At 45.8% G+C, this 18,038-nt stretch overlaps 1 protein-coding gene across 1 annotated transcript in view; it reads right to left on the reverse strand.

Annotated features, from left to right (window-relative positions):
* Positions 1-17,296, reverse strand: part of eif3d (eukaryotic translation initiation factor 3, subunit D) — a 29,775-nt gene extending 12,479 nt beyond the window's left edge. The window contains exons 1-10 of the mRNA XM_059953578.1: positions 17,085-17,296; positions 12,072-12,208; positions 9,305-9,350; positions 8,267-8,403; positions 7,752-7,840; positions 6,503-6,575; positions 4,961-5,076; positions 4,288-4,420; positions 2,755-2,902; positions 1,634-1,764 (exon numbers count right to left, since the gene is read on the reverse strand). Coding sequence (XP_059809561.1) covers positions 1,634-1,764; positions 2,755-2,902; positions 4,288-4,420; positions 4,961-5,076; positions 6,503-6,575; positions 7,752-7,840; positions 8,267-8,403; positions 9,305-9,350; positions 12,072-12,194 — 996 coding nt within the window. The 5' untranslated portion in view covers positions 12,195-12,208; positions 17,085-17,296. The remainder of the gene's footprint in view (positions 1-1,633; positions 1,765-2,754; positions 2,903-4,287; positions 4,421-4,960; positions 5,077-6,502; positions 6,576-7,751; positions 7,841-8,266; positions 8,404-9,304; positions 9,351-12,071; positions 12,209-17,084) is intronic.
* Between the last annotated feature and the right edge of the window lie 742 nt (positions 17,297-18,038).

The following is an 18,038-nucleotide window of genomic DNA, read 5'->3' on the forward strand; positions in this document are numbered from 1 at the left end:
CTCTGTAGCCCACTCTGCAATTGGATCCTCAACTTCCTAACCTAACTGGAAGACCACAATCTGTGCGGATTGGAAATAACATTGCTGACAGTCAACACTGGCGTACCTCAGGGATGTATGCTTAACCCATTGCTCTACTCTCTCTACATCCATGACTGTGTGGCTCAGCACAGCCCAAATGCCATCTATAATTCTGCTGAAGGTATAACCATTGCTGGCAGAATCTTAGATGGTGACGAGAGGGCGTACAGGAGCAAGATATATCAGCTAGTTGAGTGGTGTCGCAGCAACAATCTTGCACTCAGCGTTAGTAAGACCGAAGAGCGATTGTGGACTTCAGAAAGGGAAGACCTCATAGACGGATCAGAAGTGGGAAGAGTGAGCAATTTAAAATTCCTGGGTGCTAATATCTCGAGGACCTAACCTGATCCTAACATACTGATGCAGCTATAATGAAGGCAAGGCAGCAGCTATATTTGTTTTGGAGTTTGAGGAGATTTGGTTTATCACCTAAAACACTTGAAAACATCTACAGATGTACCATGGAGAGCATTTTCACTGGCTGCATCAACATCTGGTATGGGGGTGGGGGGGGGGGGGAGGGCTATTGCACAGGATCAAAGTAAGAAACAGGAAGTTGTAAAATTAGTCAGCTCCAGCAGGGGCACTAGCCTCCATAGTATTCAAGACATCTTCAAGGAGCGGTGCCTCAGAAATGCACCATCATTATTAAGGACCCCCCACCACCCAGGACATGCCCTCTTCTTATTGTTACCACAGGAAGGAGGTATAGAAGTCTGAAAGCACACACTCAAATGATTCAGGACCAGCATCCTCTCTACCATCCAATTTCTGAATGGACACTACCTCACTACTACTTTTGCAGTACTTATTTAACTGTAATACTCTGTATTTTTCTATTATTATTATGCATTACATTGTAGCGCTGATGCAAAGTTAACAAATTTCATGACATATGTTGATGATATTAAACCTGATTCTGATAATCAATCAACTCAGTGCATAAAAAGCATGCAGGCATGATCAAGAAATTCAGTTGTTGTTCAGACCAAACATCAGAATGGAGAAGAAATGTGATCTAATTGACTGACTATGGAATGATTCATGGTGCCAGATGGGGTGGTTTGAGTATCTTGGAAACCGCTGATCTCCTGGGATTTTCACACACAAGTCTCTAGTTTTGAGAATGATGCAAAAAAAAACCAAAAGGAACACATCCAGTGAGAGGCAGTCCTGTGGGTGAAAATGCCTTGTTAGTGAGAGGTCAGAGGAGAATGGGCAAACAAGGAAACACAGACAGTATAACAGCGGTGTACAGTAAAGCATGTTTGAACACTCAAGACAAACCTTGAAGAGGATGGGCTACAGCAGCAGAAGACTGCAAACGCACACTTCGTGGCCACATAACAAAGTACAGCAGGTTCATAATGAAGTGGTCACTAAGTGTACAAATGAGAATACTGCTTTCTATTCAGTTTTCCTACATCCACCCAAAGCCCTCAATAACATTTCTGAGACAGAACAGAAACACCGCTCTCTAGTTCTCTCTTACACACCGCTAGCGCCTTTAAGTGAGAGGCAAGGAACAAGTTTGTGGTGAGGCTTTCCTTACCATCTTCAGGCACTGCTGGGAGAAGTTGTGGTTGATGTAGGTGGCCTCCATGGCTAGGTTACGGGGAGAGTTGAAAGAATTCCCTTCATCTTGAGGGGGTTCATTCGCAGTCTCGCTGACCGTCAGTAGGTCTGAGTGATTTAAAAGAGCTAATTAGTCAGTGGCTTTGATTCTGACCATCACACCCAATTCACCATTCAGATAACTAAGATTTTAAACTGCGGGTTAAAGAGAAGCTGAGGGGACACAGCACATTAAAGAACACTAAAACAAAAGATTCTGCAGATGCCTGAAATCTTGAGCAATGCACACAAAATGCTGGAAGAACTCAGCAAATCAGGCAGCAGCCATGGAGGGAAATAACCACAAGGAAATCTGCAGATACTGGAAATTCAAACAACACAACACACACAAAATGCTGGTGGAACACAGCAGGCCAGGCAGCATCTATAGGGAGAAGCACCGACGAAGGGTCTCGGCCCGAAACGTCGACAGTGCTTCTCCCTATAGATGCTGCCTGGCCTGCTGCGTTCCACCAGCATTTTGTGTGTGTTGTGTTGTTGAGGGAAATAACCAGTCAATATTTTCAGCCAAGACAAAAGGGTGTAGAAGCCAGAGTAAGATGATGGGGGGAAGGAGTACAGCTGGCAGGTTAAACCAAGTGAGGGAAAGAGGAAGAAGCTGGGAGGTGACAGGTGGAGGAGGATTCTGTTAGGAGAGGAGAGCAGACCATGGGAGAAAGAGAAGTAGGAGGGCCACCAAGGGGGAGGTGGTGGGCAGGTGAGGAGAAGAAAAGGAGTGAGAGGACAACCAGAATGGGGAATGGAAAAAGGCATGGAGGAGGGGTAGAGAAGGGAGGGAAGGTGGGAGAAATTACCCAAAGTTAGAGAAATCAATGTTCATGGCATCAGGTTGGAGGTTACCCAAATGAAATATGAGGTGTTGCTCCTCCAACCTGAGTGTGGCCTCATTGTGGCAGTAGAGGAGGCCACAGACCAACATGTTGAAATGGGAATTGGAAGCCAAATTGAAATGAATGGCTACCGGGAAATCCCGCCTGTTGTGGTGGACAGGGCAAAGGGGCACAGCAGTTCTGACTGGACCGCCACACGTGTCCCTACCGAAGTCAGAGTGATCGCGTTTGTCGAAGAAGAGCTTGGAACCGACTCGCTGCACGATGATATCCCAAGAATACACGGATCTGGTGGAGCACATCAGTGTGGCCAGGATGGCGTCTGTCGCAAATACGTTTCCCTGAGTCTTGGCGAGCTGGAAACAAACACAGGCACTGAACTAGGTAGCAGGCAAAATACCCTCCTTCCAATCTGGCAGCAGCAGACACACCACCTCAACGTCCACCGGGCCACAGGACACCCAACAAATTTCAGGATTGACACTGGCCCAAGCTTTTGTTGTGTTATTCATTAACCGATAGCTGCACACAGAAAAGAAGTGCCGGTAAACACAAGAGAGTCTGCAGATGCTGGAAACCCAGAGTAACACAGACAAAATTTTAGACAACCTCAGCAGGTCAGGCAGCGTCTATGGAGGGGAATAAAGAGCTGACGTTTTGGGCCGAGACCCTTCATCAGGATTTGATCCTAAATGCTGGCTCTTTATTTCTCTTGAGGAATACCAATAGTTCCAAGCTCCAATCCTAATTAAATTGCACCCATCATACAGAAGCCTGAAGTCCCACACCACCAGGTTAAATTATGGTTACTTCCTTTCGTTCAGTTTTTTAACCAACGGGCACAACCTTAATCACTAGAGTGTAGAAACATTACAAAGACTTTGATAACTCTGCATTACAATGGGGATTACTTTTGGTCTAATTGTTTTTGTGAAAAATTGTGTATGATTGATGTATATGTTATGCTTTTCTTGTCATGGAAGCGATGCCGCTGTTAAGTCGGATTTTCACTGCATTTACACATACGTGCACTTGTGTGTGACAATAAACTTGGCTTTGAGAAAAGTTTACCCCTTCCCTTCAATGGGCACTGCACAGCCGGCACTGTTGGAATGTGTGTGTCTGTCTGCAGTCTGCCGAGAACAGCACCATCAATTTGCGGGACATGTCACTCAGGAACTTGGGCTAGACTTTTTCTTTGGAGTAACTACATGTGAGCTTGCTACCTCGAATGTGGTGTGTGCTTTTCATCTTGGGCCCAGAGGAACGCTGTTCCATTCCGCTGTATTCATGTACGATTAAATGATAATTAAATTGGAATTTGATTTTTAGTTTGAACGTGGAGTTATCAGGTGAAAGGAACAGGGGTAAATAAAACCGCCAAAAAAGGGCTGTCAATAATCGGTGGGAGATGGGGTAACTTATTCTCAAAACTACACCAGATATCCTCTGAACTGTTCAGTAAAGTTGCAGCAATCACTCCCCTGGGTTACATTAAGGAGGACAATATCTCCTGCTCCCCCCCCCACAACTCCCATCAATAATAACGCCTGTAAAATCAATCCATTACTTGGACCAAATCAGCCTCTAGCCACGACTGACAAGAGGAAATAATCTATCCGCCTGCAGTCTGGTCAGACTTGTGTTGTCATTCTGCACAGCTCTCTTTTGCCTTGTTTGAAGATTATGAGATGCTCCTGCCCCACAGGAGTGGCAAACAATGCCTGAGCAGTTTGCTAACCTTGCGAATTACAGGATCATCAGTGGTGGTAACGGTGTGGAAAATCCTCTTGATACTTCTCAATTGCTTCTCGTTCCGCGTGGTAATTCGGTCAAAGGCCTTATCATAGTACTCCAAGGTACCACAGCACTCTCTGAGGGGATAAAAGACGGCACATTACATCAACACCATGACCAGATCAGCCGTTCTGATGGCAGAGTTGAGATATGAATTCCAAGCAGTACACTGGAATCGCTAAGGAATGACCTGCACAACAGACTTGTTTATTGTCTTATAGCACATCTGACAATACAGCAGTCCCTCAACACACATGCAAGTCAGCTGAAACTATGGGGCAAAACACTGACAGCAGACTGTACTGGGCGATCACGGGATTCCTAATGAGACTGGAGGGAGCTGCAGAACAGAAATCACAATTACACTCAAAATGTCAACTGCACAAATCTGCTGGCAGCAAGAGGCATCACAACAAAGAACCAGAGAAGGTCACCTGTCTGCTTCGTTTAATCTGGGCAAGGTTAGGTGGGCAACCCTTGTAGAGTGGAAGAGATGGGGAATGAGAGGGAAAATGGATCAGGCACATGAAATGGCAGAGCAGACTCAATGGGCCAAGCCCAATTCTGCTCCTATACCTTACGGTTTATGGAATCAAGATTCATGTTAAAACACTCACATGTCACTGGGGTCAGCTACTTCCATGTATCTCATCTTCATCAGCCTTGGGAAGTCCATCTCCTCCTTCACTTCCCAGTCACTCCGCACTTCAACTGAAGAATCTCTTGGCTTCAGCTGTGTCAGTAACAAACAAGGAACACGTTAACAAACCCGGACAAGTTCTGTTTATGCAGATCCTTTATAGGGCAGCACGGAAGCACAAGTGGTTGGAGTAATGTTATACAGTGCCAGTGACTGGATTCAACTCCACCGCTCTCTATAAGGAGCTTGTTCACTGCCACCCACCCCCCCCCCCCCCGTGACCCCATGGGCTTACTCCCACATTCTAAAGACATACCGGTTGCTATGTTGCGGGCATATTAGGTTGGCAGCACCTGCCAACTGCTGCCAGCACATGCTCAGACTGCGCTGGCTCTTGACCACAAGCAATGCTTTTCACTGTGTTTTGACGTTTCAATGGACACTCAGTGTCAGAAGTACTGCACAGTTCAAGGAATATTACCAATTACACAAGAAAAGCCACTGAGCTTCACAGGGACATTAAGCCAAGCATCTCAAGATTAAAGGAGCTTTTTTAAAGGAGGAAAGATGATTTCAGAGGATTATGGAAGAAGTTCTAGAGATTAAGGCCTATTAGTGGCGGCGCAGTTAAATTTAGAAATCAGCAAAGTTTCAGGCTTCCAAAAATTGTAAGATCCCAAGGGTTAGAAGAACGGAGAAGATTTGCAGACACAGAAGAGGTAGAGCTGTGGAGGGCTCATAAAGGGCTCTAACTGTGCATCACACACACAGGGCTAAAGTTCTCAAACACAGATTGTAGTGTAAAATCCCTTGTTTTTGTTCACAATAACACCTACCCTATTAACCAGCAACGTTAAATCTTGGTCAACTCAACAAGGAAGCCCAGTTCTAAACATTTCAAATTTCTCTAGCCATCCACCCAAAAAAATGGGCCAACTGGGGTATTAATTGTATTTTCAATTACTCCATCTCATCAGCTGCCCGACCAAGTGGGCACTGTCTCAAAATGGGTCTCCAGTTGCAATCCCTTCCAAGTCAAAAAGCAGGCAAGGAGAGAGCATGAAGAGGATAGCTACGTAATGAATGAATCCATCCGATACACTTACATTAGTGCCATGCCTACCCAGAGATTCGAATTGTGCCCACTTGTCCTATCAAAGATGGGACCCAGGGTAGTCGACCCATTGAAGAAGGGATAATCAACCTATCTACTGTATGTGTCCATCAGACAGATATTAAACATACTAGCAATTCATCACAATGGACACAGGAAAATCATTTATCAATTAACGAGCAAAAATCTCAAGTGAATATTCTGAAATAACGTTAACAGGAAGCAAAAAAACGGCATCAGCTGTTGAATACTGAAATATCCACAGAAATCTCTCTCTCTCTCTCTCTCATACCCCCCTCCCCTTCTCCAACAATGTGTGGAGCTACTCTCCCTCAAATTCCTTAATATCAGACTGGACCAACACCTTTTAGCTTCTTGAAGGAATGGCAAAGTTTGAATACAGACCTGGTTTTTCTGGTCCCACTTTTGCCGCACACCAAACTGCTTCTGAAATTTCTTCTGCAGTCTCAAACGGTCTCTAGAACGACAACACAGATGGAATGCGTGAGATAACAGGGAAACAAGTCCAATCGTCTAAACACTAAATCCAAGCGTCGACCTTCCAGGCTCACGGAATCCCAAGCAATGGCCAGCTGCTGAACTCAGGAAGGCATCACAACTGAATCTTGCCAAGAGCTTTCCACTACTTTAACTCAAGCACAGGAAGACTACAGCCTGTGAAAAGCACAGGCAAGTCTGTAGGAAGGATACATCTTCAAGGAGGCCAGTTCTACCTAAGAGCCAGTGTCATCTAACTTCAAAGAGTTTGTACACATTATGTTTAAACATTTTTCATCGTATCGCTCTTCCCAGAACCTAACATACACAGGTCAATTCTAAGTTCTCACTAGATAAACCGATTCCAACAATAATTTATAAGGATGGTACCGAGAGTTGAGGACCTGAGTTATAGGGAAAGATTGATTAGGTTAGGACTTTATTCCCCAGAGTTCAGGAGAATGAGGGAAGATTTGATAATAGTAACATGAAGGGGAACTTCTTCACTCAGAGGGTGGTAAGAGTGTGGAACAAACTGCCAGCGGAAGTAGAGGATGTGGGTTCAATTTCACTATTTTAAAAAAGCTTGGACAAGTACATGGATGGGAGGGGTATGGACGCTATGGTCCAGGGTGCAGGTCAACGGGACAAGGCAGATGGGCCAAAGGACCTGTTTCAGTGCTCTGTGTCTCTAATAATGTGAACAGGCATTGGGTTTCACTTAATTGGGAAAAGGTTTTTCTATATGTTGAAAGACAGAGAAATTGGTCACATTGACTTGAACGCAAATCCTACTTCATTCCCAGTCGCTATCTATGATATGGATGTATATTAGCTGGACCACGACTATGAATTTAATATGCCAGGTCTTTCCAAGAACAATCCTGTTTGTCCCACTCTTCCCTCATATTCCTGCAGAATCCTTCTTCACTCATGACCCCCCCCCCCCCACCCCGGAAAGCCATTATTTAACCAATTTCCACTACCTGATAAGGCAACTCCAAGTCCTGCCCAATCACATCAAGAGGAAGTTGAAAACTCCTATAGGCAAACAGGCTGTCAGCTGATGCACAAAGCAATAACTGGAGGAGCAGGAGAATGAACAACAGCAGGGGGTTTGAGGGAATAAAGAACAGTTGCTACAATGGCTGCTCACCTCTCCTTCTGTTTGGCACTCTTTGGAAGCGTCTGCATGTTGAACTGCAGCAACTGACGCCGATCTTTCTCCCGCCTCATGTTTCTTTGCTGAAAATGTTCAAACAAACATCAGTCCTGCACTGGGTGAATAATTGACAAACGTTCAGTCTATTCCACACACGCAACTTGCAAGTTAACACTAAGCATTCGCGACACAGGCTCAACTGACAGAGCTGCTGCCCTGAAATTCCAGTAACCTAGGCTCACAGATGTGAGCATGTAGCACAACTTTACAGCAGACAAACCAGGTTCATTTCCCTCTACTGCCTGTAAGGAGCCTGTATGCTCTCCCCGTGACGTGGGTTTCTTCCCACAACTGAAAGATGTACCGGTTGGTAGGTTGATTAAGCTTAATTAAACTTTAGTAGGTCTTGAACCCATACTCAGATCCCCATATTAGTAGGGTGACCCAACCAACATCTCATTATCTTTCATCAATCCCAAGGCCACTCCCCTGCTCCCAGGAGGCTTTACCTGAGCGAATCGCATGCGGTTCCTCTGGTACGCAGTCTTCTGGGTGCGAGCGGTATCAACGAGCTGGAAGCTGGTCTCATCCTCCTCGTGGAAGTAGGCATACTGACTGCCACCACCGAACTGAGAGGAATACTTGTCTGTGGGGGAGAGGAAGTGAGAGTGAGGGAGCACATTGCTAGCAACACTGCTGTATCTCTGCATGCCGGGAAGTTGCACTTCTACAGTGCCATTCACCAGCACTACATCCCATGGCCTGCACAGCCAATCCCCCCCCCCCCCCCCCCCACACACAGCAGATTTAGATTGATTTATTCATCATATGTACATTTGCAAGATACAGTGAAATGCATTTTTTTGTGTTAACAACCTAGGGGTGTCACCACACTTTCCAGCACCAACATAAGCATGTCTAAAGTATTCAGCAGCATAACACAAGCAACAGCAACAACACTACCAAACTAAACTTCTGGACTCACCAACTATTGTCTTTGGTTCATGCCCAGGATTTGCCAACTGGCGGTGGGGATCAGTAACCCTTGTTCAAACCAACACCCATCCACAGGATTACACACCTTCTACTACAGAGCACCGACTCCAGCTCCAGCCCAATCCAATGCAGCTCCGACTCCCAGATTCCAAGATATACTGCCCATTACCTCCAACTCCACTCATCGCAGTCCCTCAACCCTAAACTGTCCCCCAACTCTCCAGGCTGCACCCTGACACTAACAATTAATCCTGCAAATTTTAGCAACGAGGTTTTGACCCAATAATCTGTCATACTTAGCTGAGTTGGGGAAAAATGTTGGTTCTGGATAAAGCTGCACTCACAACGTATTTAAGCTTAACATTTGTGCTTGCCAGAAATGGAATTGGGACTGCGTTCGGTTTAGCTGGGGCCAAGAGGGAAAGAAGTAACATTCCTGCACTTACATAGGCAGCAGCTATAAAATATACAACGGTACCTGTTCTAACAGAAAAGAAGGCCAAAGACTCTGGGTAGGGGAGAATGTCAAACAAAAGCACACTGGTACTTACTGGTGTATCTCTTATCCTGATAGGTAGCTCCTGTCCAATCAGCAACCTGCAAAGATAAATAGTTACACCATCTTAAGAGTGAACAGACCAAATTAACTTCCTAACATGCAGACTGTGCTTGCTGTCTTGTATTTGCGAAGACTAGGCTTCAAGTCGCAGTGTCGCCCGTTCACAGCCACCAGGACAGAGGAGGCAGAGCTGGTGAGTTTCTCCGGGAACGGTGCGGCGCAGTGTGTAGGCTGGAGTTGGTGCTGCCCCCAAGTGTTCTCTTGGCAAAACGCAAGCTCAAATGCTGTCAACTGCAGATTTCTGCAGCATTCACGGAATCAGGGACAGGACATTTTTTTGCGTGGCTGTATCTTACTGATATCCCTGCAGTGATATTTTTACTAAATCAGTATGTGTCTTTCTCAAAGTTTTAAACATTTATTAAGATATAATGTACAATAGGTCCTGCAACTCCCAATTTAACCCTAGCCTAATCACGGAACAATTAACCTCCGATCAGCAAAGTGCTACAGGCTTAGAGGAAGTGGAAAATGCACACAATTGTTTTAAAAAAAAGGATTAATAGACATTCCTAGTAATTTAATAATGGTGATAGATAAAGGTTTAGAACCAATTAAACAGAAAAAAATTAAGACACTTATAGAAGCTTAATTAAGGAGAGCCAGTGTGGCTTTGTAAAAAGCAGGTCACATTCAACTAACATAAATTAACTTTTTAGTTGAAATAACAGGGAAGAATTCAAGATTCCTTACTGTCATTTCCAGTACACAAGTGTTAAGGAGAACAAAATAATTGTTACTCCAGATGCAATGCGGCACTTAAAACACAGTAAGACAAAGAACACAATACATATAAATCCTTAACATAGATTGTATGCCAATAAAGAGACACTAGATACAGGAGTGTCTGTATGTAAGGTGCCTCTGACAGGAAATGATAAAGTAGTGGCGGTGGTGGGGAGTTGTGGAAGTGTGGTTTAGTGGGTGGAGGTGTTGATCAGCCTCACTGCTTGGGGAAAGTAATTGTTTTCAAGGCTGGTGGTCCTGGAGTGGATGCTACGTAGTCTTTCCTCTGATGGGAGTGGGACGAACAGTCTGTGAGAAGGGTGGCTGGGATCCTTCATGATGTGGCACAGCAGTGGTTAGCACAACGCTTCACAGTAAAAGTGACCCAGGTTCAATTCCCACCACCGCCTGTGAGGAATTTGTATGTTCTCCCCGTGACTGCGTGAGTTTCCTCCCACAGTGCAAAGACTGATAGGTTAACTGGTCCTGCGATTTGGCTAGGATTACCTCGAGGGCAGTATGGTTCAAAGGGCCAGAAGGGCTGCATCTCAATAAATTAATGTTACTGGCCCTTTTCTGGCACCTTTCAGTATACACGTCACACCTGACATAGAGAACGCGGTTAATGTTCTCCATAAAATGCTCATGGAATGGGAGTGTGATTGCCTAGATTTAAAAAATGAGTTCAGTATGAATAGACAAGTAGCAGACGGAATTTAACACAGAGATGTGTGAGGTGAGATATTGTAATGGGTTGGGGCAGTAGATATTAAGTTACACAGTTCTGAAGAGTAAGCAGGAAGTTGCAGACCCTACTAAATACATAATACGTAAAGCAAACAAAGCTTGGGGCTATTAGTGGAAATACTCAATATAAAAGACATAAGTTATGCTGGACCTTTAGAAAGAAATAACTAGAGTTTTCAGTTTACTTCCAATCAACCTGTGAAGGTCCCTTAGGCTCTGGTGAAGAGGTTTTCCAGAATGGTTCAAATATAACATTTTATTTAGCAAGTTTAATGGGAGAACCTGGGGTTGGATGAAAGGGGTATTTGCTACAGAGGCACAAGCTAAGACAGGTTAAGAAAAATTAAACAAAAGGAAAGCTATTTCCAATAAAGTTATGGTACAAAGGCTAAAGAATATGGAGTTAGACATAGCCTCTTCTACTCCATGACCTAGAATTCCTTCTCTACATCAGCGGTGGAAGCAAAAATAAGCAATTAATTCAAAAGGGAAATCATGTGGCACGTGGACAGAGTGGGGGAAAAGGGGACTGACTGGATTGCTCTCCACAGAAGGTGCTGTAGGAGTTCTGGAGGATCAGACAGCATCCGCTGAAGGAAAGGGACATTTCAGGTGAAGACTCTGCACAACGTTGGTAAAGACCAAATTTCCCGCTGGCCAAACATTTTAATTCCTATCCTGATTCCTGTTCTGACATATTGGTCCATGGCCTTCTCTTCTACCATGATGAGGACACTCTCAGGTTGGAGGAGCAACATCTCATATTCCATCAGGGTCACCTCCAACCCGATGGCAAGAACATTGATTTCTCCTCTTTTCATTCTCCATTTGGCCTCTTACCTCTTCTCCTCACTTGCCTATCAACCCCCCGCCCCATGCCCTCCCGATTTCCATCCTACTTCCCTTTCTCCCATGGTTCACTCTCCTCTCCTATCAGACTTCTTCAGACTTTTATCTTTCCCACCCACCTGGTTTCACCTATCACCTTCCAGCTAACCTCCTTCCCCTCTCCCCACCTTGTCATTCTGACATCTTTCTCCTTCCTTTCCATTCCAGATGAAGGGTCTCGGCCTGAAACTTTGACTAACTATTCATTTCCATAGATGCTGCCTGACCTGCTGAGTTCCCCCAGCATCTCGTGTGTGTACTAAAGACCTCCTTCTAAGCCACAGTGATCCAGTGACTCCCTGGTATCTGAAATCCTCCACAACACAGTGAAGACTCACCTTTCCCAGTCGATCACCTTTACTAAAGGGCTGGTATGGCATGTCCTTGAACTGCTCTGGCACAGCACATGGTCCCCATCCAAAAGGATTATCCTGGATCACCGGGGTCAAGAAACGTGCCATCTTCTATGGTTCTGCTACAAAAAGACAAAAGAACACCCAGTGAAGTGGGGAGTAAGATAGCGGACACTGTGTCACTGACTGCAGATGCACTCCCCCAATTTCCTACCACAATCGATCCAATTAAGCAGAGATCACTGGAGATTGGGACAGGGATGGGTCTGAGTCAAATGAAGGAAAGGGAACACAGGGCGTGAAGGTGGAAGAGAGCTGAGGGGAGCCGAGAGAGGAAAAGGGAGAGAGCTATTAGAGAAGGAAGAGATGCTCAAAATCTACAATGGAGACACATCCTGGGAATAAATCTCTCCAGGAATGACCTTTTGTCCAATTATTTTCAAATCTATCTACATTGGACATGAAATATCCCATTCTTGTAGTGTCTGGGATTGTCCTTTAGCTGGTATGCATGCCAATATACCAAACCCCCTTCAATGAACAATAAATGCACCAAATGCATACTTTGGTGCACATCACACACACAGAGTCACTCGCACACACACTTTGAAGGATTTATCTCATATCAATATTATATAGCACAGTACCAGACCCTTTGGCTCAACTAATCCCTGCCCCACCCAAGCTAGTCTCATTAATCAGTATTTGGCTCATAACCTGCTAAACCTTTCCAATCCATGTACCTGTCCAGTGTATGGACAATGCAGGCTCATAGTAAGACCCTGAAAACTGGGATCCACTTTCCCTATTTCTGGAGCCTTCTCGAAAGATCAGCTTTGTCACATGCACATCAGTGAAATACATCAATTTGTCCCAACGAACGTGCTGGGGCAGCCCGCGAGTGTTGCCATGCTTCTGGAGCTAACAGAGCATGCCCACACAACTTACCGACCCTAACCTGTAACCCGCACCATCATAGGAAGAACGTACAAACTCCCGTCTGTCAGATTGTGTCCGTCTAGGTACCATGATCCGATGCGGACGTTGGTGACCATGGTTTTCCATACAGATCGATCCCTTGTTCTTTTGACGACTTCCATTTCCCCGATGTCTAGCCACCTGGCTAGGCTTTTGATGTCCATAAGCCAAGGTCTTCCTCTGGGTTTGCTCCCCTCGATCTTTCCAGATAGTATAAGTTTTTCTAGTTCATCTTTCCGCATGATGTGTCCTTGGAATCTGAGTTGTCTTTCTCTTATTGTTGGTATGAGTGATCTAACTGCTCAGGCTCTTCTGAGAACTTCTTCATTTGATGTGTGTGTGGTCCATGGTATTTTTAACGTTCTCCTGTAGAACCATAATTCAGCTGCTTCCAGTCTCTTTTCCATTGCTGGGGAAATGGTCCAGCATTCACTTCCATAAGTCAGGACAGAATAAATGCAGCACTGCAGTATTCTGTTGTTAGCGTACATGCTCATCTTTCTGTCTGTTAATATGGTCTTCATTTTCTGAACAGGCTCCTTTTGCCAATACTATTCTGTATTTGATATCGGTGTCGCACCTGCCATCATTTGTTATTTGGCTGCCAAGACAGCTCAATTTGTTGACTTGTTTGATGTTTGTATTTCCAATCTTGATCACACATTGAGGGATGTTTGTCTTTCTGGAGATGACCGTGCTTTCTGTCTTCTTGGTGTTGATTGAGCAGCCTCTGCGATTACTTTCTGCTGCCACTATAGTGAGTAGTTCTTGAAGTTTTGTTTCTGAGTCAGCTATTAGTACGATGTCATCAGCATAGCTGATGTTATTTATATTACGGCCTCCAATTGTGAGTCCTTTGATACTTCTCAAGATATTTTCACTGTACAGGTTGAATAAGTCGGGTGAAAAGACACAAGCTTGTGTGATTCTTGAGGCGTCAGGTTCAAAGGAAAGGCTGAGGCCTTGCAAATCGTGCAGGGAACCGAGCCCTCACAGGAGCTGTACAGTGTGTGTGTGTGTGTGTGTGTGTCCAGCCGCCAATGCCCGTCCTGATGAAGACAGACATTCATGTTGAAACTCATCACCACCTTCAATGTTGCAGCAAGTCCTTGTTCGAGTGCCGGGGAGGGTATCAAATCCTCAGCCTATGGGACAGCAGTGGTACCTGCCCTGCTATATTTTTCTGAGACCTGGGTTATATACAATGAGCATCGAAATGTGTCGCATTTATGTGAGGTAACTTTTTTTTAAAAAAAGAGAGGAGAGTACCTGGAAGGTGCTACCTGGGTGTGTGGAGGAAACAGTAAGGGAGTTAAATTTTGGGGGCATTTAGACAAGTACATGAACATGGTGGGAGAGGAGGAATATTGATCACAAGCAGGCAGATGGGATTAATTTAATCTGACTTCACCGCTAGCGCAGACATTGTATGCCACAGTGACTCTTCCAGTGCTGTACTGTTCTAGGTTCAGTAGGAGGCGAAACAGCCAAGCCAACACCCACAGTACTGATGCCCTGGTTCGTCCCAGTTGGATACACTGGGCTTGTGCGCCTAACCAGAGGTTACCGAAGCACACAGGGTCAGCTTAGGAGCTGTCTTCCAGCCAGACATGAGAAAGCAGGTCATCAAGGGCATTCTCAAAGCTTCCCAGAAATGCAACATCCTCACTCAATCCTGGGAACGTCTGATGAGCCACGATCACTCGAAATGTATTTGGGGCAGTACTCTAGGACCTTGAAGTCATAGACTGGAAACACACAGAGAATCTGCCTATCCTACTGACCACCTCAGACACTAAAGAGATTCTGCAGTCTGGAAATCTTAAGCAACACACACAATACTAGAGGAACACAGCAGGTCGGGCAGCATCTACAGAGGAGTGAACAGTCAACATTTCAGGCTTAGACACGGCATCAGGACTGGAAAGTGTTCTGGATTCTGCCCCTGCCCACTCCCGATGAAGAGTCTTGGTCTGAAAATTTATGTCCCTCCATCAATGCTGGTGCTGCGCGAGCTTCCGAGTTCCTCCAGCCATTTTAGACCAATAGGAGCAAAATCGGGTCTGCTCCGCCATTTCACCATGGCTGATCCATTTCCCTCTCAGCCCCAATCTCCTGCCTTCTCGCTCCAACTAATTAAGAATTTATCAACTCCTGTTTTAAACATATCCAATGGCTTGACCTCCACAGCCGCCTGTGGTAATGAATCCCACAGATTCACAGACTTTGTGGACGTTATTAGCCACCTGGAAGAGTGTGGAAGAGTCTGTGGTTCCCATTCCCATTAACTGCTGAACTAGGCTGGAAGTAAATCATGCTTGATCCCAAAGGTGTGCCCAAGAAGCAACAAACTAGGTACACACAAAACTCAAGATTGAGCCCGAGAGACCCACGTGGACACAGGAAACTGGCCCCCCAAATTCACCAAAAGTCGCTAGGATTCACTTGGCACAAAAAAGGGCTGTGTTCTAATCACATTGTTTAATGAAAACGTCTTGCTTACTTGCGAATGCTGCTTACGTGATGTGATGCAGCTGCAGGTTTTTTAATTGCACTTGTGCACACAACATCAGACTTGACCCCAGCAGCGGCAACTCCTGAAACGGAGCCTCGAGTGAGAGCCAGGAAAGCTGCTGTGGAGGCCGGAGACTGGGTTCATCTCATCCCACACACCCACCTCTCACTGACAGCAATATGTCCCATCATAGGTGCTGGCTTATGGTACCATCGCGTGGCTGTTACCCTGCAACGTTACTGTATAGTTTGGTGTGCACTGGTCATTCACTGTCTCGACTCCAATAGAGAGGAGTGATCACAAAGTAACACTGGTATTGGTGGGCACACCCTGGGCATAACTGTAAGAGTTTCCCAGAGTTTCTTCCCACATTCCAAGGGTGTACGGTTAGGATTACTACACCGTAGCTGGTTACATTGCGTGACAACACTTGCAGGCTGCCCCCGCACATGCTTGGACTGCACTGACACAAACACATTTCACGGTATGTTTGGATGTACACGTGACAAATAAAACTAATCTTAGTTTCTAACACCAGAGTACAACACCAATGTATACAAGACCATAAGACACAGAATTAGGCCATTTAGCCCATCGCGTTTGTACTGCCCTTCCATCATGAATGATCCACTTCCCTCCCAATCTCCCGCCTTCTCACCATAATCTTTCACACTCCGATTTATCAAACACTTACGAGTATCTTAAATATGGCTGTACCATGCAGTAACACTGATATGGATTTGTGTTAACGCTGGAGACAGTGGCATCGCAACTCCTAAGTGACGCCGAGGTTCGTTAATCGTGTGCAGAGTTCTGCCTGTGTTACACTGGAGAGTACTGCTGAATCTACTTGGCATCACCCTGTGACACCGAGATTCAGAATTAGATATAAATCTTGTCAATGTTTTAACCCTGGGGGTGAAATATTGAAGGGTTCAGGTCTGTCATATTTGCGCTGGGCTGCAGTATGGACAGTTTGCCATTGATGAGCAACCAGGAACGGTGGGCAGTCATCTCAACACTGGGAGGGGTATCAGTGTAGAATACCAGGATTCGGTACAAGCTGGTCTGTAGAAGCCAGAACTTCAGGAACAGGTTGCAAGATCCTTCACGTCACCATTTATCCAACCTCTCTCATAGTGCTTCATCTAATGGTGGGCCGAGACAAGTTTGCTGAACACTGGAATGGGGGGCCACTGGGAGGAGGGATGACTGGTAACAGGTGAGGAGGGGAGGCTGAGGGGTGGGGTGGTCTCCATAACGGGGAGGCGGCGGAAACGGCCACCACGGATCCGCGGAACTGAACCAGCGGCGGTAACGTCCTTCCCGGCCCAGTCTGACGGAGTTACTCCCGGTTAAAGGCGGCTCGACGCCGAGGCCCGAGGAGTGAACCGGGAGATGTCTGACGCCGCCGACCGGAACCTCTCCATCTGCCCTCACAGAGACAAAAATCCTCGCCCTGGGTTACGGATCAGCCCCCGGGAGCCCTCTCCCGCCGCACTAACCTGCCTTTCCCGCCCGATGGCGACCGATTCCGAGAGTTGAGAAGAACCGGCGGCTCCGCCACGGTGGGAATCTGCCTCACTGCCGCAAAGTGGGTGTCGCGACACTGTCGCAACGACACCAAGTCTTTCCCCTTGTCGACCGTGCAGACTTTACCCAAGTGTTTGTATGTCCCGAGAAATGAGCAATAGTTTGCTTAAACGAAATCAAACCACCTAAAACTGGATCGTCTCTAACAACTACTTCACGATTGCGGTGCCACACTACCAGAAAGCAGGTCCGCCCCTTCTTACGATAATGCCGTAAACTTTGCCGCTCCAGTCAGTGCTGGCAAAAAACTGCCCGAGTCGCTGGAGTTCGCTGCGAGCAGCGACGCCCGGTGGCTTGGAGCGGTACTGCAGCGGTCGGCGCTGCTGCGCACCCGCGACTGGCTGTAAGGTTTCAACACAAAACATTAAAACTCGGTCTCTCTCTTTTCAAATGCTGACCGACCTGCTGAGTATTTCCAACATTCTCTGTCTTTTTTTAAAATTTTGATTTGAACCAATCAATTGTCATCAACTCATTGCTATCCTTCAAAATAACCAGAATCAAACTTATCACTGGAGTACGTCAGGAAATTTTGTTGCTCTTGATATTATTTTGTGTTTTTTTTGATCTGGAGTAACAATTATTGTGTGCTGTGTCTGCGAGGCTGAGTCGGGCAGCACCTTGGAAGTCCATAGCGGGGGTATTCCCTTCTGCCACCAGTGTGGGATGGCGAATCTGTTGGGACCCTGGGGAAACTGTGGTGATTTCTTTTGAACTTACAGTCCTTTAACATCTTGGACTATTTTTACTGTGCCTGTTTTTTTTAATCAATTATGCTATTGTTTGCATTGTTGTAACTATATGTTGTAATTATGTGGTTTTGTGCAGGTCTGTCTGATGAATTTGGAGTTCCTTTCCAGGGAATG

Source organism: Hypanus sabinus, chromosome 29, assembly GCF_030144855.1.
Source record: "Hypanus sabinus isolate sHypSab1 chromosome 29, sHypSab1.hap1, whole genome shotgun sequence".
NCBI classification, from domain to species: domain Eukaryota; kingdom Metazoa; phylum Chordata; class Chondrichthyes; order Myliobatiformes; family Dasyatidae; genus Hypanus; species Hypanus sabinus.